Genomic DNA, 22,965 nt, shown 5'->3' with positions numbered 1-22,965 from the left:
GGCACAGCTCCTCAGGTTTTCCCCAGCTCATTGCCACGAGTCTCTCCTGATGCTGTTTGTATTTCTTTCCCTTGTGCAGCCAGGCTGTGTGAGCTGGCACACAGGCACTGGGAGCCTTAAACACTAAATCTGGATTCTTGGGAGGGTTTGAATTTAGTCCTTAGCAAAAGCCTATTTCTGCTTCTTTCACCCCCAAATTCAGCCTAGAAATAGCTTCTGCCTGATTTCCATTTGCTTTCCCCAGGATTCCAGGAGCGCTTGCAGGCTCTATTCTAATTGTGTGTCAGCTTTAATTCCCCTTCCTGCCTCTTCCCTGAGGATGCTGCAGCAGCACTTGTGGCTGCTGCCTGTTTGGGGAGATAACGGTGTCCTTCACCTGGTGTTTAACTCGGGCTCTGAGGGCAGGTGTCCTGTGCCAGAGCAGGGACATCTCCGTTCCCTCTCCTGACAAAGAGCTCTGCTCAGCTGAAATCCCAACTCCCCCCTCAACAGGGCTTTGCCCAGACCTCTCATTGCTGTGAATTATTCACAGCCCAAATGCTCACCAACAGCATTGAACTTCCAGCAGATGCTGCACTCAGTAAAATCAGAATCGTATCATTTTAGCCCTTAACTCAGAGCTGACAGGTTGGGAATGCTGAATACTGAAACCTGAAAGTCAGGTGCCTTAAAAGTGTCCAGACTTACTGTTTCCTCATGGGAAGCATTAGGAATCATAGAACCATAGACTTCCTGAATGCTTTGGGTTGGAAGGAGTTAAAAATTCATGTATTCTAAAGTTCATGGGCAGGGACACCTTCCACTATCCCAGGCTGCTCCAAGCTCCATCCAGCCTGGCCTTGGACACTGCCAGGGATCCAGGGGCAGCCCCAGCTGCTCTGGGCACCCTGTGCCAGGGCCTGCCCACCCTCACAGCCAAGAACTGATGAAAACCACATCCACAAGCTCCTTACTGGGACCAGTTCCAGCAGTAGGAAGGACTGGTACAGCCAGGGCTTGTTCCAGCACGGTCAAAGGGGGATGGTTTCAAGTGCCAAAGCAGAAGGGCCTGTGCCACAGCGCACTTTGAGAAGATCTTCTGCAGCAATGATGTATTCCCTGATTGCAGAGCTCCTGAAGTGTCCATGGCCTCATGGAGAGCTGGATTTGTCTGGGTTCTGCACTGTGTCCCCTCAGCTCTGGCTGTCCTGCAGGAACTGTCCCACCTCGGTAACAGCTCTAATAAACAGCCTCAGCTTGTGTCCCTCCCCCCCTGCATCACCCGCTCCTGCCGTGCCCTCTGAGCTCAGGGACTGTGTCACCTGTGCTCCTCCATCCGTGGCCCATCCCTGAAGTCTCCAAAGGCTTAGCTGGAGGACGAGGCAATGAGGGAGAGGAGCAGCAGCAGCACCACGCAGACAGGGTGTGCTCAAAGCAGGGGTGGGCTCAGCAAAGGGCTTGGCAAAGCCACAGGCTGACGCTCTGCAGAGATTTCAGTCTGCTTGTCCTAAACTCCTGTGATTACCTGGGGAAAAGGGAGCCCTGATCCCCCCTGGGCCGTGTTTGAGAGCAGCTCAGCGGCGACCTCCTGGCTCTGCACAGCTCCCTGACAGGAGGGGGTTTTCCCCCTTAAAGACATGTATCACCCAAAAGGAACCTGCAGCTATTATAAAAATGTTATGCTTTATAATTTGTACTGGCCTGAGCTTTGAAGAATTGCTGACCTACCCCCCACGAAAAAAAAAACCCAAATGAATTATTCAAAGAGGTGAATCTTCCTGGTATTTGTGAAGAAGGGTCACCTGCAGACAGATTTTTTTCCTACATGATGGATGAGGTCAGGCATTTTCTTTCACAGAAAGATCTTATTTCTCTTGGGATTCTGCTGCTTGTGGGGACAAATCTTGACCAGGTTATTTCATGTGAAATTAATTAAATAAATATACGTATATATAAAGGCTACGAAATGTGCTGGTGGTGACTGAGCAGAGGTGGAAGCAAACCCATCCTGGCACTGCAGCTCCCATGGTGGCACAAGGAACTCTGCTTTTGGAAAGCCTGTCTTCTACACAGACCAACCCTTCCCAGAGCATCTGAAAACGAACAACAGAGTGACAAAATCAACTCTAGCCCAGCTGAAACCAGGGCAGACCTTGAGGAGGGTGAGTGCTGGATGTGCTGTTCAGGCCAACTGGTATAAAAACGAGATTCTGCTCATAGCACGTGGCCTTGGTGACTGCCAAACATCCAACGCTTCTTATCAGGAGGTGCCAGAGGGTGTTTGGGTCCAGCATGCACATCTGGGGGGAGGATGTCAAAGAATGGTGCTAGTTCTATTGTTGCCTGATAAAACTGTCCTGAAGAGACGTAACACTCGCCAGAGCTTTAGGAGATCCCAGATAAGCCGTATTTTGTGCATTTTTCCAGATCAATGCACAGGGAGAGATCCTTTCCCCCCCTCACTCATCCCTTCCCTACTCAGCCCTTTTCCCCTCATTTGCCCTTCTCCCTTTCCCCTCCCTTCCTAACCTTTCTCCCTCCTTCCCTTTCCTCCCTCTTACACCCTCTCACTCACTCCTTTCCCCCTCACTTGCCCCCTTTCCTCCCTCATCTGCTCCATTTCCCTCTAATTCTCTCTTTCCTCCTTTGCCCATTCCACTCCCCTCTAACTCCCCTCTTTCCTCCTCATTCGCCCCTTTCCCCCCACCTTGGCCTGTCCCCTTCACTTGCCCCTTTTCCCCTCACTTACCTCCTTTCTGCCATCACTTCCCCCATTCCCTCTCACTCCCTTTTCCCCCTTTTAAACCTTTTCCCACCACTCACCCCTTTTCCCCCCGCATTGATCCCCATTCCTCTCATTCACCCCTTTTCCTCCTCACTCACCTCCTTCCCACCACCACTGCCCCCTTTTCCCCTCATTCACCCCTTTTCCTCCTCACTCACCTCCTTCCCACCACCACTCCCCCCTTTTCCCCTCATTCACCCCTTTTCCTCCTCACTCACCTCCCTCCCACCACCACTCCCCCCTTTTCCCCTCAGTCATCCCCTTTCTCCCCTCCCAACCACCCCCTTCCCCTCACTCACCCCTTTTCCCCTCACGCCCCATCTCCCCTCACGCGGGGCTCCCCCGGGTCCCTCCCCGGGCCGCCCCCCGCCCGCCGCCGCCCGAGCCCGGCCCGCGCAGGCGCAGCGCCCCCATCCCCCGTTCCCCACACAGGGGCGGGGGCGGCGCCTCCCGCCGTTCGCGGGCCGGGCTGAGCCGCCGGAGAAAGGCGGCACCGGCACCGACCGGGCGGGCGCCCGCCCTCCGACCGACCGCCATCCGCCTGTCCTTCCGTCTGTCCATCCATCCATCCATCCATCCAGGTACCGTCCGAGGGGGGAGGGTGCCCGCCGCGCTCGGCGCTGCCGCGCTCGGTGCGGACCGGCCGCGCCCGTGCCCCCCGCGGGGGTCGCGTCCGCCGGTGCCGCACAGCGCGCACCCTCATCGTGGCCATCACAGCCCCCCACAGACCCTCAGCCCGTCCCTCGCCTCACGCCGCGCACCCCCCCCCCCCGGCTCTCGGAGCTCCTCAGAGCCCCCACAGCCCCCCGGCCATCACAGCCCCCCGGCCTCTGAGAGCCCTCTCACAGCCCTCATGGCCATCACAGTCCCCGCAGCTCTCTCACAGCCCCATGGCCATCATTGCCGCTCAGAACCACCTCCCCCATAGCCTCACCCTGGCCGTCGCAGCCCCATGGCTATCAGAGCCCCCCACAGCCTCCCCCCTGGTTCCCAGATCCCCCCCACAGCCCCTCAATGCCTCCCCAGAGCCTGCAGCCGCACAAGCCCCTCACAGCCCCATGGCCATCACTGCCCCTCAGACACCCCCCCAACCCCATCGCAGCCCCTCCAGCCTCTTTACAGTCCCTTTCCCCATCCTTCACAGCGCCTCCAGCTCTCAGAGCCCCCCACGCCCTCGTCAGAGCCTTCGCAGCCCCCCGGCCCTCAAAGCCCCGTGGGCAGCGCGGCCCGCGGGGTGAGCGGGACCGTTACCCTCCGTGAGGCACCCGGATGTCTGCTCGGCAAACTCCGAATTATTGTCTCCGGCCCGCTCACGGCTGCCGCCTTTTTGCCTTCTTCCAAACGTGTTTTATTTCTTCCCCCCTTACACAATGAAATGAACTTTTGCGGGTTTGTGTCTCTTCCCCCGCATGTCTTTGCTGGAGGTTTTTTGGGGTGGTTTTCAGACTTGGTGGTTGTGGGGAAAGACTGAGCGCTGTTCAGCTGCTCTTCCCCCTCACGTGAGGTTTTTTCCCAGCTCCTCACCCTTGGAAAGGAACCCATTTTTGGGTGACCCGTCTCCTTAATTCCCCTCCTTGAGCCACTGTTTTGCTTGGACAGTGGAACGCCTAGAACTGCCCACTGGTGCATCCTGAGAGTTCCTGAGCTCTGGGATACCTCTGGAAATCACACTGTTCCCTTACTCCGAGATCTCTTTGGGAATCGCCCTGTGCCGTTACCCGACGAGGATCGGATGGGTTTGTAGGAGTGGGAATCCATGCAAGGAGCTTTTTGAAGCTGGCACATGGGTGGGAATGACATTGCTTGGTAACTCCACACTACGTTTCCTTTTCCCAAGGCAAAATGCCTTCAGCAGTGCTGCTTACAGGCACGGCTTTGGAATATGAGTGGAAAGTGTGCTCTGTTCACTCACAGCTCTTCTTAAGAGCTGTTTGTATTTCCTACTAACTCAAGGGGAAGCTGAAAATTTATATCTCGCAGATAGAGGACCAAAATAATTTTAAAAAATCAGGTAAAAAAAACCCCAACAAAACGGTATTTTTAAAGAAACATACCCAGCTATTGCTGTGACAAGTGCCTAAATAATAGGGATATGCTGAGGTACCTGTGGGGGTGTCTGTTTGTAACCTTGCTTTGTGTGACACTTAATTTTTGTGGTTTCCTTTGCCCACTGGCACTTAAAAACAGATGACATTTTTAGGCAGCAGAGGGAGGGGGAAGAACATCCACAGCCACAAAAAGTCAGGGTTTGATTGCAGTTGTAACAAGTGCATCAATTTTTAAACCTTCAGTTGGCTGTGTTGACTCACTCCCTCTTCCCTCAGTCTATTTCCCTTCCTTCTGCAAAATAGAGAGGATTTCTGACTTTTAATCCATTTTACTGCTCCGTGGACCATTAATTAGGGGATTTTCAGTATTAGGGGTTTTCAGTGACAAGGCAGTTTGGAAATGAACATGCCCAATGAAACTGAAAACTCGGGTAAATCAAGTGGATGGGAAAAGCAGTGTTTGCTCATGTTGTAAAACTGGTGTGAAATGCACTTTATGGTTTTTTGGGAAAGCCTGAGTGCCTTGTGCAGTTCAGAGCTGCCTGAGTGACAGTGAGCTGCACGCTCTGCCTTGCTCAGCTAAGGAAAAAGCAGAGGGATGGCTTCATTTTCTAAAACTTAGTGGAATATGTAATCTTACGTTGGGATATATTTTAAAATTTTTTTCTTTTTTGCTGTTTGCACCCCTCTCCTTTCAGTTGTAACAGGAAAAATGCACCAGTAAAAACATTGTTTAAGCTTATTTTCACGTACCGCAGTAACTGCAGTTCCTGTTGTTACTTTGGCATGAGGTGATACAGAAATTTTTCCAAGTTTTTTCTGCTTTTCCAGGATAAGCCTGGTAATGAACAAAGGATGTTTTCACCATTTTCTTGACGCTGTTGTTGTCTGACGTCAGCACCTCGTTAATGATGTTTCCTGACTTCGCTCAGTCAGTGCTTTTCTCAAGTATTTTGTTGGTAAACAGATGGAAACTAAACTATTGTGGGGGATTAAATCAGCTTCCTTTTATTACACTCATTTACAGCAGAACAGGTGCGCATCCTTGCCGTTCAAAAAGAGGAATTTGTGGGCTTTGCAATGTCTAATCCTAATTTCAGTTGTTCCTTTTGGATTTGGATGAAATTCACTCACCTTCCACTCCAATGTAATTAGCTGATGCTTATAAAGGCCAGAATTTTTGGTGTCTTAATTCCATTTGCCTAAAAGTCTTGTGCATCCTTGTGGACCTTTGCTGTGTTTTGCATGCCTTGCAGTGGAAACGGGCGCTGTGGAGGATGGTGGTGCCCGGGAATGCCCCGCTCATCCAGCAGGATCCTGCTCTGGAGCCTGCCCTAGGCAGAGACGCCCCCGAGCACTCGGCCATGGGCCCCGGCACGGAGCCGGAGGAGGACGTGGGCCCGGAGGTGCGGAAGCTGCGGGAGCTGGTCAGGAGGCTGGAGCTGGACAATCAGCACGCCAGGAGCAGGAGCAGCAGGAGCATGCTGGGGACAAACGTGCCGGGGGACATCCGTGCCGGGGTGGATAACCACGAGGCCGGCCTCAACGGGATGGAGATCAACAACAGCATCAACGCCATCGCCGACAAGCAGGAGCTGCAGATCATGGCGGGCCTGCACAGCCAGCTGAGCAAAATGAGGCAGGAGGAAGGAGAGAACAACTGCTTCAAAAGAGCCCTCGATGCCCAGGTGCAATACAGCTGCAACAGTGCCCCCGAGGAGGTGTCTCCCGACGGGGGGCAGGGCCCTGGCGAGGGCCGGTGTCCCTCACCTGTGGATCCAAGTGACAGCTCGGAGCTGCTGGGCAGCCTGCTCATGGCAGGGATGCACGCCCCAGCTGGAATCCATGAACAGAATGCCAGTGAAAAGCGTGCAGAGCTAGAGGGGCTTCCGAGTAACGCGGATCTGGATGAAGTCAAAGTGTTAGAACTGGAAAATTGCCCCGAAGAGGAGGATTGCTGGTAGGTATCCCCAGGCTCGGGGGGAGAGGGACTTTCTGTGCTTAGCTGAGCAATTCCTTTTAAAGCTGTAAACTGACTTCTGTACAGGACTTTTGATTTTTAGCAGCAAGAATGCAGTTCTCATTAGTGACTGTTCTTATTTTTATGTCCATTGTGCCAGACCATTATGTTTTAAAAAATAAGTTTACCTGTAGGCCCTGTTTTTCCCCTTTCCTTCCAGCCACTGCTGCAGCAAGCACAGGAGCTTCCTTTCCCCCTAAGTTCAGTTATATGTAGCACATGCAGATGAATGAATAATGGAGCTTTTAAACCTTGCACACAACTGTCAAATACCATATTTAAATTAGAATTTTGTCCATAAGAATCCCCAGACTGTCTGGAATTTGTGGGTTTTGCTAGGACCTGAGGAGACAAACCATTCCCAGTTCCTGAAGGCTGTTTCTTTCCAGTTAAGCACCTCTTTTGTTCAGACATGAACTGAACCAGATCAATGATGTAATCCTTAACTGACCCGACTCTCTGGAACTCTCCCCTCCACCACCAGCCTTGTTTAAAACTTGTTTTATAAATCAGCAGATTAACAACCTTTGGAAGGGCAAGGGAGATGTAAAGTTTGAGGCTGATTCCAGCTCCTGCAATAACTGAGACTTGAGATTTTAGCCAGAGTTGTTAATTTGTAAGACTTGGGAGGAAAAGCCTCAGGGCTCTGCAAATTGGGTTTCAAATTTGTGTAGGCAGATTAATCTGGCAGCAAGGACAGGGCTGCTGAACACAAACCAAACCTTCAGCTCCAGACATTCATTAGCTGTTAGAAGGGAAGGTAAAGTTTTTGTTAATGGAGTGGAGCTCAATGAGGTCATGGCATCAGCTCCAGCCTGAATTTGAGGTTATATTTAAAACATGATTTTTTTTTTTTCTTTGCAAGTGTACTTTTAAAACCCAAATCCTGGTTCTAATTTGATCACTGTTCAATATACCTAAACAGCATTTTGAGCAGATTTCTTACAAATAAAGGAATATATTTACCAAGTTGCATATGGAAGACTGGCTTTATTATTTCTATGTTAATGGAAGCAGCCAGGTTTATATTCATATTTATATAGCCTGTGACAGGGGAGATTCTTCAAATTCTGTTGAGTCTCAGAGGCTGAAATTTACCCAGGCAGGGGCTGCTGCCCAGTGAAATCAGGAGAGATTCTGTGCCCTGGAGTTCTGTTCTTTAACCTTTCCCTCAGCTGGTGGCTGGTAAGGTCCTTCTTTCCCAGGTACCCTTCACTCTACACCTTGTAGGATCCTTGTGGATTTGTTTCCTCTGTTTTCCTGCCAGATTTGGTTGGAACAGGGTAACCTATGACAGAGAGGCCCCTGAGGAGCTGGATGAGAGGGTGGTGATCCAGAGCACTTTGTGCAAGTGCTGTTACCGTAAATTATCTTTGATTGTGCTGCATCTCTTCCATCTGTTCCCTTTTCCTCTTGTCAAACAAACCTGCTGAAACAGGAAGCTGTTTTTAGTGGTGGCTTCTTGTTCTAGAGCTTGTTCTGAAAGTGGGGAATGAATCCTGTGTACAGTCAATAGTGCCTGCCTGTGCTTATTGCCAGCTATCCCAAACTGCCTGCACAAACACATCCCACATGCAGGTGTTTGTGCATTCCCACAGCAAGAACCAAGAAACTGCTTGGAGGGGAGGGAGGGTTTTCTTAAAACAAACCAAAAAAGCCAACAACACCCCCTTAATTCTCTCTGAATTTAGAGTCAGCTCTAATAAGGTGGCTTTGCTGATGGGGGGAATTTTGTCCTGCCTGGATTGAGCAAATCCAAAGTGAATAGCTGACTGTATTGTGTATTTGCAATCCTTTTTAAAAATATTGTACATCCTTCTTCCCTGGAAGAAGGGTGGAGTGGGCAGAGGGTTTCTTGCTGTTCTCTACAGGTGGAGTCTCAATTCCTGCTGTATTTTGAAATTACTGGCTTTATTCAGCTGGAACTTGCAGAAGTCTCTGTGCAGCTCCCCCTGGTTCAGCAGGTCTGAAGTTGTGTTTTGGAGTTGTTTGTAGGGACCGAGCTGTGTGAAACCCGAGGCAGTGCCCACTCACAGCAGCTGTAACTCTGCCCTGGGCTGCCTGGCCTCTGGCTGCTCCCTCAGGTCCCTTTCTCAAATAGCTGCTCAAAATTGTAAATATCCTGGAGACCAATCACATGGAACTGGGCTCTGGCACTGAGGAGCTCAGTGATGCTCACCTTGGACTCCAGCACAGGGCAGCTCCTGAGCTGTTTTGGGAAGGCTGTTACCCAAATTCCCTCTTAGCCAGGGAACAAACCTGCTAGCATCGCATTGGTTGTGTTCCCCAGTGTTTGTCATTCTTGTGTTGTTCCATGGGGTGAGGAGGAGAAGGAATCCCTGGCACTCAGGTGAATCCCTGTGTTGCTGCTCTCATTCCCAAAAGTTTCTCTCTCAGCTGAAACTGGGTCATGCTGTCTTCACCTCAGCGGTGTTGTCTCCTGCCTGAATCCGTGCTCAGCACAGCAAGTGGGGTGCCCTTGGATTAGTGTCTGTGGGGAGAAGGAGCATGGTTTGCTCTAAGGAATGACAGTGCAGGAGCTTCCTGGCAGTGTGGTTTTTCAGCCTTAGCTCTGTGTCCAGTGACCTTCTATTTTCATGTTTGAGACTTTTAATTCCACATGCTGGAGGATATCATTGCTGCTTGTGCTATCAGAGGTGGGTAAAGAAACTCTGGAGAAGTTCCACCAAGTGAGGATGTGACGCTGCACAAAATCCAGGAACCATACCTCGTGCCTCTAATTTGGGGGAGAACTTTACTTACAGACTGTCTCTGTGTAATCAATTTATACCCTTCACAGCCCATGGCATAGTTTCCCCTGTCATCTCTCCTTGTGACAGGATGCTGCTGACAAGATCTGCATGACTTAGAAACAGCAATTTGCAGAGTCTTATTTTCTCAGACTGGTCATTTTGTGAGGTGTTTTTACCACAAGTGAGTAACTTCTCCAAACCTTTCCTGACTGGTTTGAGGAGCACGTTACCTGTTTGTGCTGGCTGCAGATGGCCATGGCCACAGGCTGGGTGACATCTGCCCTGCTGGGACAATCTCTGGGTGCAGGAGCTCCTTCAGAACCCCAGTGCAGCTCTGTGGGAGTGTCACCAGCTCCCCCCTCCGTGGCAGAGCCATCCAAAAGGCAGCCTGGTGGTGACACTGCGTGCAGAGCACAGCCTGTGAGGGGGAATTGCTCCTGATGGCAGAGCCTGTGAGTGTCCAAGGCCTCGGGAAGCGCTGAGGCTGCGGCTCCTGTTGGTCCCATTTTGGTAAAATGAGGGGTGGGCAGGGAAATTGCTCAGTGTGGGTGCCAGAGGTGGGGAACAGCCTGCTGCTGCTGCTGCAGGATTGCTGCAGATGCTGGGAGCACACAGCACCGCTCTGGAGCTGGTCCCCCAGGGGCCTTTTGATCGTTGTATGGGCTGTTGGCCGGGTCAGGAGATTAACTTCATGTGAGCTTTAGAGCTGCTCGGACTGGGGGACTGATTTTGGTGTTTGTTCAGCAGGATTAGTCCCTAAATAGACATGAGAAAGTGTCTTTGCAGTGTCATTTTTCTTCCTCTCTTTGCAGTTTCTTAGGAATAAAGCTCAGGCCTCTACTTGGGCTAACAGCAGAATGTTTTGTGTGGAGTGTTCTCCACAGGATTTTTCCCATTTTTTTCCTTTTATGTTTCTGTCATTTCAGAACCTGGATAATATTGTTTCACTGTGGCTTTCTACCCCAGTCTTGTCTGTGTTGGGATTTCTGTTCAGCAGGAGTGTTTAGATTTGAGATTAGCCCAGCAGAAGCAGAGTACTAAATCTGAAAATCAGCTCTCTGAAGTCTGATGTGTAAGGGAAAGGAAAATTAATGTATTCCCTGTTTGAAATACATGCTTTAGAGAGGAATTCAGCTGCCTTTTAGCACTTGAAGGAGGTGTATCTTATAAACCTGAATTGTTCTAAACACTTTCAGCTACTTGAGGTCTCCTTCTCCTTGCCCTGTTGTGTATAACTCAAAGCCCTGAAAATCAGTGCAGTGTTTGCCATTTTTGGAGCTGCTGCAGACACTGGTGCCAAGTGCTTTGGAAGATGGATAATAAACCAAGCCTGTGTCTTCAGAAATGGGCTTCGCTTTCCTCTCAGTTTAATTCCCTAATGCACTGGTTCTAGAGCCTTCTGCAGCCTGAATTCTGCTCTTACGATTTACAGATGGCTGCTGCAAATACTCTGCATGAGCAGGATCTAAAATTCTCAGGCTTGTGCTCTTAGAGCCGCTCTGATCTGTTATTCAGCTGTGAGGATGCTTTTTCTCAGTGCACTGTGCAAGTTGAGAAAGTTGCTGTATTTCCTACATTCTTGGGGTTTGGGTTTGTTAAAAGCTGGAATTTCAAAATCCAACAACAGTGGCCATTAATTCCTGTAAATCCTTCTGTGGCATTGATTCCAAAAGGAAAACAGTATCTGTGGAAGAATCCCTGTTTTTAGTGTGCTGGATTACGTCAGAATAAAGTGCAGAGAGTGTCACAGATTTATTTGTGAGTGGCTACAACTTAATGAAAGAAAAATCTCCCATTGTGCTCATGGCACTGGGTATTTACCAGAGGTGTTTGTCACAAAATACTCTGTTTTACAGAGTAAACACAAACACTAGTAAGCAGAAACTAAAGATACTTTATCTAAGGGTTTCCCCTCAGAAGCTGAAGAAAATCTCATTTAATAATTTATACAACAAACCCCCAATACATCAAACTGGGAATATTTGCCCAAATGTTTACTTTGTGCATTTTGTATGAGGCCTTGTAACTATCTAAATAACCGATTTTCATTTGCAATTTGACAAAAGGAAACATTCAGAGACATTTAAAGAGAGCACCCAAACTGCTGAGCTGGTGGAACAAACTGCAGGGTAAGGCTTGGTCTTGATCAGGCTTTGTTCGGCTTTGCCTGACTCTGGGATGGGTCCTGCTTTTCCAGTGCTTATGGGATTCAGTTAACCTGGCAAATCAAACAGCCTTGGAGGCTGAAACTACCAGAAAGAAAAATTCTGTGTATTTTTAAACAAAGCCGAGAGTTTTTAGCTTTTCACACCCCCATTTTTCTGAGGAAAGGCTGTTTCAGCTCCCTGGATGTGAGGCTGGGTTAACTCAGCCTCTGGTGGGTGACACTGGTCACTGGGCTTTCCTGAGTCTAGGAAAAGGTGACTTCTGGCTCTTAATGTCATGTCCAGAAAGATATTCACATCCACATATTTGTGTGTGGTGCTTTTAGTTCAGCAGTCAATGCTGTGCCAGCACCTTTGGGGAAGTCAGGATGCTGAGCCCTTCCCCAAGCTCCTGCACAAGGAAAATGGGAGCCCTGATGCTGTGCAATCAAACCACAATTCCTTTTTTTTTATAAGTTGCCTGTCAGTGCTCTGAGGAATTGTGTTCACTTAATTGGGTTTGGGGAAATTGTGAGAGCTTCTCTTGCCGATGGACTTGTCAGCAGAAAAAATCAGAGTCCTCTGGCAGAGTCCAGAGGACTCCACAGCTCTGCTCCATGTGGGAATGGTTCTGGTAAGCAAACAAGTGTTGCCTCTCTCAGCTGGGATGGTCCTGGGTGGAAGCAGGGTGAGGAGCATGGGAGGAGCTGGGCAGAACAACTTCTGGAGCAGAGCAGGATTCTCTCCCTGAACCTGGAATATGTGAGGAGCAGCCTGACCTGCCCTAAGGAGGCTGTTGGCCTCTTTTTTGTGTGATGGTTTTACTGCTCCTTTTGTGGTCTGAACTGTAAAATAGACCCAGGGAGAGGGAGCACTTTGCTTCCTGTGCCTGATTGGATCTGAGTGCTTGCAATGCTCATTTATCCATGCAGAAACGCAGCAAGATTCGCTGGGGGGGCCTTCCCTAAAAGGTGCCTTTGGAGAGCCAGGAATATTTGCTTTCATTCCTCAGCATTTATTTTGTCAATAACAAATTAGCCTTTGGATTTGTTTTTTTTATTTGCATGTGGATTTGTGTAAAGCTTGGTGTGGAAAAGCATCTGTATGAGATGTGACTAAAGAGGCTGAGTCTGTTCCCTGCAAATATGGCTCTGGCCAGAGGCAGGGCTGGGAAGTCAGGAGGCAAAAAAGAGGAATAATGTCCTTCCCTGGATGATAAACAGTATTTTGAGAGCTGGTGCATGCAGAGATGCTCCCTCTCATAGCCCCAAAATTGCCATATCTGCAGAGTCTTGCTTTCTGCATTCCATACTATCCCTGCCTGGATCCAGGACAAGAGCCAGGGCAGTAGGTCAGGCAGACCTGTACGATATTTTAAATATCCCAGCTGTTTGTGTTCTGTCTTGGCCAGATGTTGCTGTTACAGACAGGACACCTGACAGCTGAGAGTCCCACAGTGTGTTTCTGTATGTTTTAAACCTGGGTTTTCAGGAATGAATGGGATAATGACCGACATTCCTGCTGATTTACATCAGTTTTGTTGTGGAAATCAGTATTTTATGGGTTGGATATGAGCTGGCAGGGAGTGAAGGAGTAACTGGAGCAGAAGGGCTCGGTGTACCTTGCTGCAGGAGTGGCAGAAGTTGGGAGAGAGAGGAGGAGGCAACTGAAGCACAGGCAGACATTCCTTGAAATCTTAACTCCATCCTCATTGTCACTTTGTGCCTAAATACTGGATTGTGGCCTGATGAAGATGCAATCCTCTGGATACATCAGCGAGGTCAGCTTTGGGAACACCATAAATGCTCAGCTGTGGCTGTAGTGGTTTGCTGGTGCCCAGGAGGGTTCTGTCACCCACCAGCAGCAGTTCGTGAGGTGAAGCAGCACCAGGAGGGGGAAGGTGCTGGTGGGAAAGCAGCACTTGTGTGCATGGAAGAGCTCCTGGCTGGCCCAGGAGCTCCTGAAGCTGCTGCTGGGCATTTTCTTGGTGCAGAGGGAGCAGCTGAAGGCTGTGCCAGCAGCTCAGCAGAGCCTCAGGAGAGGGGGGACCCGAGAGGCAAACTTGATGTCCACAGATCACAGAATCCCAGAAGGATTTGGGCTGGGAGCGACCTTAAAGACCATCAAGTTCCAGGTCTAGGTCAAGGTCTCACTGCCCTCTGCACCAGGGTGTTCTCCAGGTGATGTGCAAGAATTAAAAACAGTTTCACTTTTGGATGTACAAAGCACTGATTTTTCTTTCCCCTTACAAGTTTTGAATGTGTTGCTGAACAGCAAAAACGTTAAAAAATAGGGAACTGCTTTTTGCTTTTAAGAATAAAAAGTACAGATGTGGGATGTGTCAATAAAATACTTGAGGTGCTTTTATAGCAAAGGCTCTTCCAGCTTTGACCTTTCTTCAGAGAAATGTTCTGCTTTGGAAATAGGGTGAAGATGCTGCTTTACACCCAATCCCTTGTAAATAATCCAGGGGTTTAAAATGATTAACTCTGTCTATCCATAAGGCTAATCCTGGCTGGCCATGCAAAGCAATGGAGGTGTCAGAGATCTGCCAACTACTCAGGCTGGAGGAGACCTTATCAGGCATTCCAAGGAAGATGAGCTACAGCCACACTTCCTACCTGTCTGGGAATGTCTAAATCCTCCAAGGAAGGGCTTTATTGCTGGAATCTGGGAACGCACCTTTGTGTGGCTCAGAGCTTCTGTGAGGACGCAGCTGTGCCTGCAGTGCTGAACAGGTGGAACAGAGGGTTTTAAACAAAACCTGCAGCTCCTGGAAGGAGATCACCCTGCAGCTCCAGTTGGGAGCAGCTCCCACCCTCCCTGCCTCTGAGGGTGGGGTGTTCTGGAGGAGGGGAGTGGAGGGAGAGACAGGTGAGTATTCCAACACCTTCATTTCCAGCAGTGGTGCAACAGCCCAGGCTGGCAGCTTGCCTTGCAGAGCCTGTGGCTTTCTCTGTGAAGCCATTGAATTTTCCTGTGGTGGCAGTACGTTTTCTTTCCGAGCCATAATACGCAATTTAAACTTGAATTTTTTAATTTGGGTAACTGTTGGTTGCTGATGGCTACGCTCTGGCAAATGCTGCTTCCGTAGCTGTATGCTTTGAATTAACGAGCATTTCTTCCTGTCTCCTTTGAATCCTTCCAAAGGCTCTATGTGTCTCCAAGGAAATCCATGGATGAGAAAACAGCCTCTCCTCTGAAATGGTGCCGGCAGGTGCTGGATAATCCCAGCCCCGAGATTGAGGCTGCCTGCAGGACCCTCATCAACAGGCTGGACCAAGGTAGGGCAGCTGCAGCCTCACTGCTGTGGGGTCCCTTTCAAACCTCAGTCGAAGCAGGGAGATCCAGCTTAGTGTTGTCAGGCTCTTGAATTTTTAACTTTTGTTAATATTTAAACATTTTTTAATGTAGGAAATATGTAGAGGAAAAAAATGTGCTGCTGGGGAGTGGGGAGAGAACCATGGAAAACTGTTACTGCAGCTTTCTAGATCGGAACTCCTGGTGCTGAGTGTTCCAGTGGTGATCCTTGCTCCTCTGGATATCCTTATGGATATTCCTCCTGAATCTTACCAGCTGCTATTGCCTGGGTGAAAAAGTTGTCTGCTGCTCAAAGCTTGCAACAATGAAATGCTAAACTTAAAGAAATGGTGTCACTTGGAAACCAGGTTTTTCTTCCAGTTTATCATCCCCTAGAAGCACTTCCTGGTGGCTGTGGGCTGTATTAATCCTGAGGGGGAAATCCCTGGTTTCACCTGCCTGAAGTGAAAACCTGGAGTGCTGTGTGCTGTGGTGATGTCTGTGACCACAGGCACTGTTCTGGGGCCTGGCTTTGGGGGTTTGCTTTTCCACCTTGGCTTTCGGTGTGGGAGAGCTCTCAGAACAGATGCAGTTCACAGGACAAAAATGAGTTTATTCTGTCCCTCCCTCTGTCCTGCATCCCCTGCAGAGCACCTGGTGCATATCCTGCCTTTGTCAGTTCAAATGGCTTCCAGGTTTGTGGAAAATGGGCTGGAATCCTGACAGCCAGGACACCGAGGGGCGGGAAATGAATCAGTAATTAATTTTTACCTTCTCTAGATTCCCTGGCATCCAACTCTCCTGGTCAGGATTTGCTGCAGGTTTCTTGCAGAGAGTTGCTGGAGTCTCCTCTGTCCAGTTGGACTCAGGAACCTCCAGACACAACAGCTGTGTTTGAACAAGTGACACTTCTGAGAGAATCAGTGTTTGGAAGCTCAGGGATATCCTTGAACTGCTGGAAATCCAAGCCCAGCTGGGTCCCCACGTTGCTGTCTGAGGGTTTGGGGTGCCTGGCTTTGTCTCCATGGGGATGCAGGGATTCTGCTTTCAGTTCAGCCAGCAGTTTGGCCCCTGTGGTTTGGAGTCTGAGGTCACTGCTCTGGGGGTTGGTTTGGGTTTTTTTTAGTTTTCATTCTAACAGTGTTTGGCACTGCTTGAGATCTCAGGCTTCTCTTGAGTTTAACCTTGGCATTCCTGATTGGAGATAACCAAATATACTTTGAGAACAAACTTCATTTGCTTTCATAAACCATCTGTGCTTAAAATTTTGGATGAAGTCTATTTGATTGCCTCTTTTCTCTCTGAAATGTATCAGGCTTTAGTTGTACTTAGTCTGACCTGGTAAAATTTGTGAGAGAAATAAAAAAAGAAAACTTACTAATTTGGTGAATCTTCGTTATTTTCTTAGCTGATATTCTCACAGTAGGGAGAACTGAGTTCTGGGGGCAGTTCAGCAGCCCCTTGAGTATCTCCAGATCACGGTGTGAGTAATTTCCTCAGTGTTGTAGCTGCTCGTTCCACCTCCAGTAGGGATGGCTTTGCCACCTGCCTGATTTTGGTTCCTTGATGAACATGTGAGTGTGTGACCTGAAGGAATTTAACTCAAAGAGTTGGTTTTTATATTAGATTGCGTTCCTTTAATCTAATGGCAGAGTTTCTGAGGTTTAATACTGTCTTGATTCCATCATAAAAATTCAGAATAACACACATGTAACATAAAGTTTGGTGAGCTCTTTAAAGTGAAGGGGTGTAGAAGTGGTAGATACTGATGAAAACAGTCCACATATGGAACTCTGTGAAATTTATGGCTTTTTTAAAGCCAAGTTTGTCAGGAGTTACTCTTGGAATTCTTCAGAAGAGACAAAAGCAGTTGAAGGACAAGAGTGGGGGACTGGGCACTGCTTTGCTCCCTGCAGCGTGGCACTGGCACCACCCAGAAGTACCTCTGCTACAGCATTTAATCCTGTTTGATACCTCTGTATCTTGTTCTTTATCTTGCTCTCTGTTTCCAAAATAATTTGCTAACCTTTGTGGCTTTTTTGTATTTTTCCTTCTAGCCAGTAGATGGAAAAACCTGTATTGCAGCCCCCTGGCATCTCCCAGCGCACATAACTTGAATTCCGAGGCAGGCTCCTGTAGCAATGCACTAAACTCTCCTGGGCACCTCAAATCGACTAACAAAGCACTACTAACCTGTGGCAGCTCAGGTATGGCATGGCACTGCAGCAGTGGGGTGTTTAAAATGCAAGGAGGGTTAGGAATTGGCAGAGGAAAAGGTTGGCATGGCCACTCATGGTGTTTTCCCCTTTTGGTTTGCTCCCTTGCTCAGCCAGGTTTCATTTGTGTGGGAGAAAACCTCCTTGCATTCTAAATGTCCTGTAGTTACTTCTTGGTTTGGGTTTCTCTACTTTCTATATATTTATAAATTGTACTAATTTTAAGTGGCTTAAAATAGAAAACAGCTGTTGGGGCAAAAATATATTGCTGGCAAATAGTGTTGTATGTGTAGATGTGATCTTTATCAAGTTACTTGGATTCAGGTTTTTGGGGAAGGCTTCTCTTGGGAACATTGATTAATGTAGGGCTGCCAAAATCTCCAGGGCAAACCCTGCAATTGCCTGAGTGGGCAGCTATAACAAGATAACAGAAGTTTTCATTTAGCCTTAATTGTGCTTGGAGGAAGATTAAAATTCCCTACCTGAGGCAGCTCAGCCACAACTCTTGTTACAGCCTGATAATGAAGCTCCTCCAAAATGCTTTGGCCTGCAGCCTCCCTGCTGCCTCAGGAGCCAGGAACACCCTTCCCAGAGCTTCATTTGTTATCCTTGGTGCAGTTCCTGCTGTTTCCCAGCATAAATGCTTTGCCTCCTGGCTCTGCTATCAAAGGACTCTTCCTTACTTGTTTGTTTTGTGTGGAAATTGCTAAACCCTGCTTTGCATGTTTCAAAACACAAAGCATGTTTAACAGTCTCTGCCTTCAAACTTGATGTGAAATGAACTTTTTTTCCCTTCTAAAAAAAGAAAAAGGGTTGCCTGTGGATGTTTTCACAGGTGCAGGTTTGTTTTTGAGGTCTGATTTTCTGCTATTAATAGGAATTAACACTTATCTCTGTTTTGCAAACAAAAGGATGCACGTAGGACTGAGGATTTTTGCAAGCTGAGCTCTGCAGGGAAACACCTCTAAGGCAATTTCTTGTTTTTCATATGAGGTTGGGGGGCAGTCCAGGTGTCTGAGCATCTCTTCACCCAGAAACACCTCCTGATGAGTCAAACCAAAGTGTCTGTGGCTTCTGGAAGGTTCACTCTGAAAATATGCTGGGTGCAAGGGCAGGGCAAGGACAGGCTCTGTCCTTTCAGAGCAAAATGAGAGTTCACTTCATCTCAGGTGCCTCTTCTTGTGACTTGTGCAAGTGCTAACATGAGTTTAAAGTTTCCTGTCAATCTGACTGCCTCAAAACTTATTTTATTTCTAAGAAAAAACAGCTCTCCTACCCTTCAAATGGAAAATGTTAAACAGTGACTTCCCTTGAAAACCAAACCAACCCTTTTTAACAAAACCCAGATGTGGTTTCTGTTCAGAAACCATCATCAGCTCCGCTCTACTGATGGAAGAAGGAGCAGTTTTTTCCCCTCCTCAGCTATTTTTACCTAGACCTGCAATTTGAAATGCAACAACCAAACTAAAAAAAAAGTTGGATTGGGGGTTTTGCCTTTCAAAAAGCTGATCTCAAGGTCCATCTGGATTTTTAATCGGTATTGAAGGCGGTGTTAATTACAGCAGGAAACCTGTTCTTGTTCATTACACCACATCCTACAGGTGCAAGCCCTGCTCAGGATGGATTTATTTCAACTCTTGCAGTCTTTTCCTGACACCAGGAGGAAAGAAATGGGATTTTATTGTGGAATACCTGGACTTTGAGTGTGTATTTGTGCAACACACAGACAGATGCACCTTAAATTACAGCCACACTTCTGTCACTGTGTTACTTAAGCATCCTGAAGCTCACAGTTTTCCTGCCCTGTTCTGAGAAGGTTTGAAGGCAGGGCACCTCCTGAATACTCAACAGTGATGTTAAAATAAACCATTTCCCAGCAAAACTGAGCAGCCCTTTCAAACTGTGATCAAATCCAGCCAGGCAGGAAACAGCAGCAGGTTCCCAACATTATTTCTTCAGCCAGCTTGGAAGAGAAGCAACTGCTGACATGGAAAACACAGGTGTGAAGTCCAGGTGTAAACTGAATTTCTTACACGGGCCCTGACCAAGCTGCTTCCTGCCTGTCAGCCTCAACTTCCTTGTTTGAAAAGTACCTGAAAGCTGTGGGTTAAAAACTGAGCTCTGTCATGTCTAAATTCTTCCGTGTTTCTCACAGCTATCCTGAAGCTCCCGGCCGCACTGCTGAATTCCCGGGAGAGATCCCTGCTGCTCCTGGTGGTGTGTGGGAGTCTGACTAGCTTTGTGTTCCTCTCCCCCAGGGTACCTGAGCATGCACTCGGCCCTGAGCTCCCAGTCCTCGGTGGACAGCGAGCTGAGCACCTCGGATGACTCCATCTCCATGGGGTACAAACTGCAGGACCTCACCGACGTCCAGGTCATGGCACGGCTGCAGGAAGAGAGTAAGTTTGGTTGGTTTGTTTGTTTTGGAGGGTGGGGGATTTTTGGGTGGTTTTATTTGGTTTGGGGTTTTTTTTCTTTAAGTTGCTTGTATTTTGTCAGGCAGGAAAGCTTCAATACAGGCATAGGCTGGGGAGGAGCTGTAAATGACCCAGGTGCCAGTGCAAGGCAGGTGTGTGTTCATGGGAGGCAGACTTCAAATCTCTGTTTCCACCTTTGAAATGCTGGTGGGTGCAGAATTAATTAAACTAAAGGTTTACCCTGTAAATGAGACTCCCATCGCTACTTAAGCTGCTGGAGCTCGATGGCAGTGTATGGTTCTCAGTCTCAGGTGGGATTAGGGAGCACTGCAGGCCCCCCAAATGTTAATTGCGCCGTAATTAACCAGTGCTGACGCAGGTGACGCTGTCCCAGCTGATGGATTCCGGGGAGGACAGGTGTTAACCTGACTCTCCTTCCAACGCAAAACAAATCCCTGCCAAAGCCCTGCTTCGGGATTTGGAACGTGCTGTTGGAATTCGTGCTGCCCGTGTCCCCCGTGTCCCCAGGCCTGCGCCAGGACTGCGCCTCCAGCTCGGCCTCGGTGTCCCGGCGCAGCTCCAGCGCGTCCCTGCACTCGCTGCGCCGCGGCACCTACAGCGACCAGGAGTTCGACACCTACAGCCTGGAGGACGAGGACGACTGCGACTGCTCGCTGTCCTTCCGCAGCACCCACCGCTACTCGCCGTCCCCGCTGAGCTCCCCGCGCTGCCAGTCCCCCTCGTCGGCCGCGGATCTCGGCCGGGCCCCGGCGTCGCGGCTGCGCGCCCCGCGCAGGGCCGTGCAGAGCCCCATGCAGGAGCGCCTCAAGTACGCCAACAGCGAAGGTGAGGGCCGGGCTGAGCCAGGGAAGGGGTTCTGGGACACACGGATCCCCCCGCAGGGCTCCGGGCTGCGGGCAGAGTGCCTGGAGTGCTGCTCGGCAGGAAGGGACCTGGCGGTGCTGGGTATGAGCCAGCACGGGCCCAGGTGGGCAAGGCCAAGGGCGGCAGGGCCTGGATCGAGAAGAGTGTGGCCGCAGGATTAGGGCAGGGATTGTCCCCTGTGCTGGGCACAGCCCAAGTGCTGTGTCCGGTTCTGGGCTCCTCACTACAAAAAGGACATTGAAGGTTGGAGCGTGTCCAGGGAAGGGGCTGGAGCACCACGCTGAGGGAGCTAGAATTGTTTAGTCAGGAGAAAAGCAGGCTCAGAGCAGACCTTACTTGTCTCTGCATCTCCTGACAGGAGGTTGGAGCCACGTGGGGGTTGATCTCTTCTGCCATCTCCCAGGTGAAAGAACAAGAGGAAATGTCCTCAAGTTGCACCAGGGGAGGTCTAGATTAGCTGTTAGAAGCAGTTGTTTCCCTACAGAAGTGGTCAGGCCTTGGAATGAGTTGGGAGGTGGTGGAGTCACCGTCTCTGGATGTGGCACCTGGGGATGTGGCTTAGGGGTGATTATGGTGGCGTTGGGTTGATGGGATGATCTTGAAGGTCTCTCCGAACCTCCATATCCTGTGATTTCAACAGCACTGCTGTTTCCTGGAAGCTAAGAACTAGGTGCAGACTGCTCTGCTGTTAAGTGCACGAGTTTTTCAAGAGAGCCTTACAGCAGCAGCAGGAGGCTGAGGCTGCGTTTGCTTTCAGAGGAGCTGAGGCACAGCATGCCCAACCTGGCGCGGAGCAGCCTGCGCGCGCTCGAGGCCGTGCGGAGCAGCCGCAGCCTGGAGTCCGACCTGCAGGTGCCCAGCAGCCGCATTCCCAGGACTCAGCAGCGGTCAGCAGGTCAGTGCCACGCCGGCCACACGCCCCATTCGTCCCCTTAAGCAGCCTCCGAGGGCCTGCAGGGCGCTGACAGCGCTGTGGCGTTCCCTGCAGGTCTGACTCCCAGCAAGCTCAGGTATTCCTCGGGGGCCGGGCAGTCCCCGCTCACGGGGCGCCAGCCCGGGAAGGCGGCCTCGGGAAGCAGCTCCCTGCTGTCCGGCAGGCAGGTGGGGAAGCCCTGCAGCTACACGGCTCCTGTGCCCGGGGTCCGGAAGCCACAGCTCCACACGGGCTCTCCCAGCAGCAGTTGCACTTCCAGAAGCACCACCATGGTCACTGTGGCCAAAGGCTCTGCCCTGAAAGCACGGCCGGCCGCGGGAGGGGTGGCCGCGCCCAAGGGAAAGGCAACGCCCCCGTCCAGGAGGTGAGTGGGGCTCTTCATCCTTCAGAACTCCATCCTGCAGGGTGAAAGCACAGCAGAGGGAGTGGTGTCCCAAAACTGAAATTTGTCTTTCTTGCTGCTGGTTTTTTACAGCTGTTATGCTACAATTCAGACTTTCAGGAGGGAGTGAAATGAAATTGATTCAGACTTATTATTACGATACGACTGATACCAGACTGAGAAGCAACCAGTGCTTGTTGATCTTTAATGTCCTGTTGGAGCCTTACAGTGAAATGTATCTACTTACTTTAAAAACATGAAAAAGGGAAATTTTAATCTCTTAATTTATATCAGTTTTCTACCTACCTGATTATTTTTGATGGGATCAAATGTGAAATGTATCTACTTACTTTAAAAACATGAAAAAGGGAAATTTTAATCTCTTAATTTATATCAGTTCTCTACATACCTGATTATTTTTCATGTGCTCAGTTATTCTTGCATGGAAAAATATTTCTCTTGGACTCAGTCATGGGCTGAAGCCACAACAGCGTTAATTTGGCAGATATTAGTGTTTAAGCATCCTCTAACAGTCATGGAATTTCCCTAAAGTGCCTCAGACTGGTGCTGCTGGTGCTCAGGGTGTGACAGCAGCACTTCACCCAGGGCAGGGAGATGTTGGTGACCCAAACCCCAAACCTGTGTGCACCACAGGGCTTTGCCTGGAGCTGTCCCTGATGTGTTGTTTTGTCCCCCCAGGTGCCTGGGCTTTGCCTGGAGCTGTCCCTGATGTGTTGTTTTGTCCCCCCAGGTTCCTCCAGGCAGCACAGACCCCCCAGGCCCCCGAGGACGACTCCTGGAAGGATGGGTGCTACTGACACCCCGAAACACCTCGGTGGAGCAGATCCCAGCTGGCTGGGCATGACCTCACTGGGAAGGGCCCTGAGCCCCTGTCCCTGCAGACTGCTGTACATATCCCTCGTCCTGTGCTCTCCACACCAAGCACCTCCCCTCTGCTCTGCCAGGAGCCGGGGCTGGGACAGACAGCTCCTCACTCTGCTGAACCCTGAGTCTTCCCAGGAAGACAGAAGAAGCCTTATTTCATCCACACCCCGCCTGCAGCCCTGGGGAAGGTCTGCCACCATCCCTTCCCAGGGTGCTG

General features: G+C 49.8%; 1 protein-coding gene across 1 annotated transcript; it reads left to right on the top strand.

The window, feature by feature from the left end:
* Positions 1-5,720: 5,720 nt before the first annotated feature.
* On the top strand, positions 5,721-22,781 carry LOC309577329 (SLAIN motif-containing protein-like; the record flags this gene model as incomplete). The annotated part of the gene is made up of 9 exons (XM_082289268.1): positions 5,721-5,771; positions 6,069-6,772; positions 14,880-15,013; positions 17,087-17,236; positions 19,504-19,644; positions 20,191-20,508; positions 21,305-21,442; positions 21,536-21,845; positions 22,615-22,781. The coding sequence occupies 9 exons, from the start codon at positions 5,721-5,723 to the stop codon at positions 22,679-22,681; spliced, it is 2,013 nt and encodes a 670-aa protein (XP_082145394.1). The 3' UTR covers positions 22,682-22,781.
* Positions 22,782-22,965: the final 184 nt, after the last annotated feature.

This window comes from Coloeus monedula, assembly GCF_965178545.1.
Source record: "Coloeus monedula genome assembly, chromosome: 12".
NCBI classification, from domain to species: domain Eukaryota; kingdom Metazoa; phylum Chordata; class Aves; order Passeriformes; family Corvidae; genus Coloeus; species Coloeus monedula.
The sequence above is the reverse complement of the archived record's forward strand: the minus strand, read 5'-3'. Positions and strand labels throughout refer to the sequence as shown.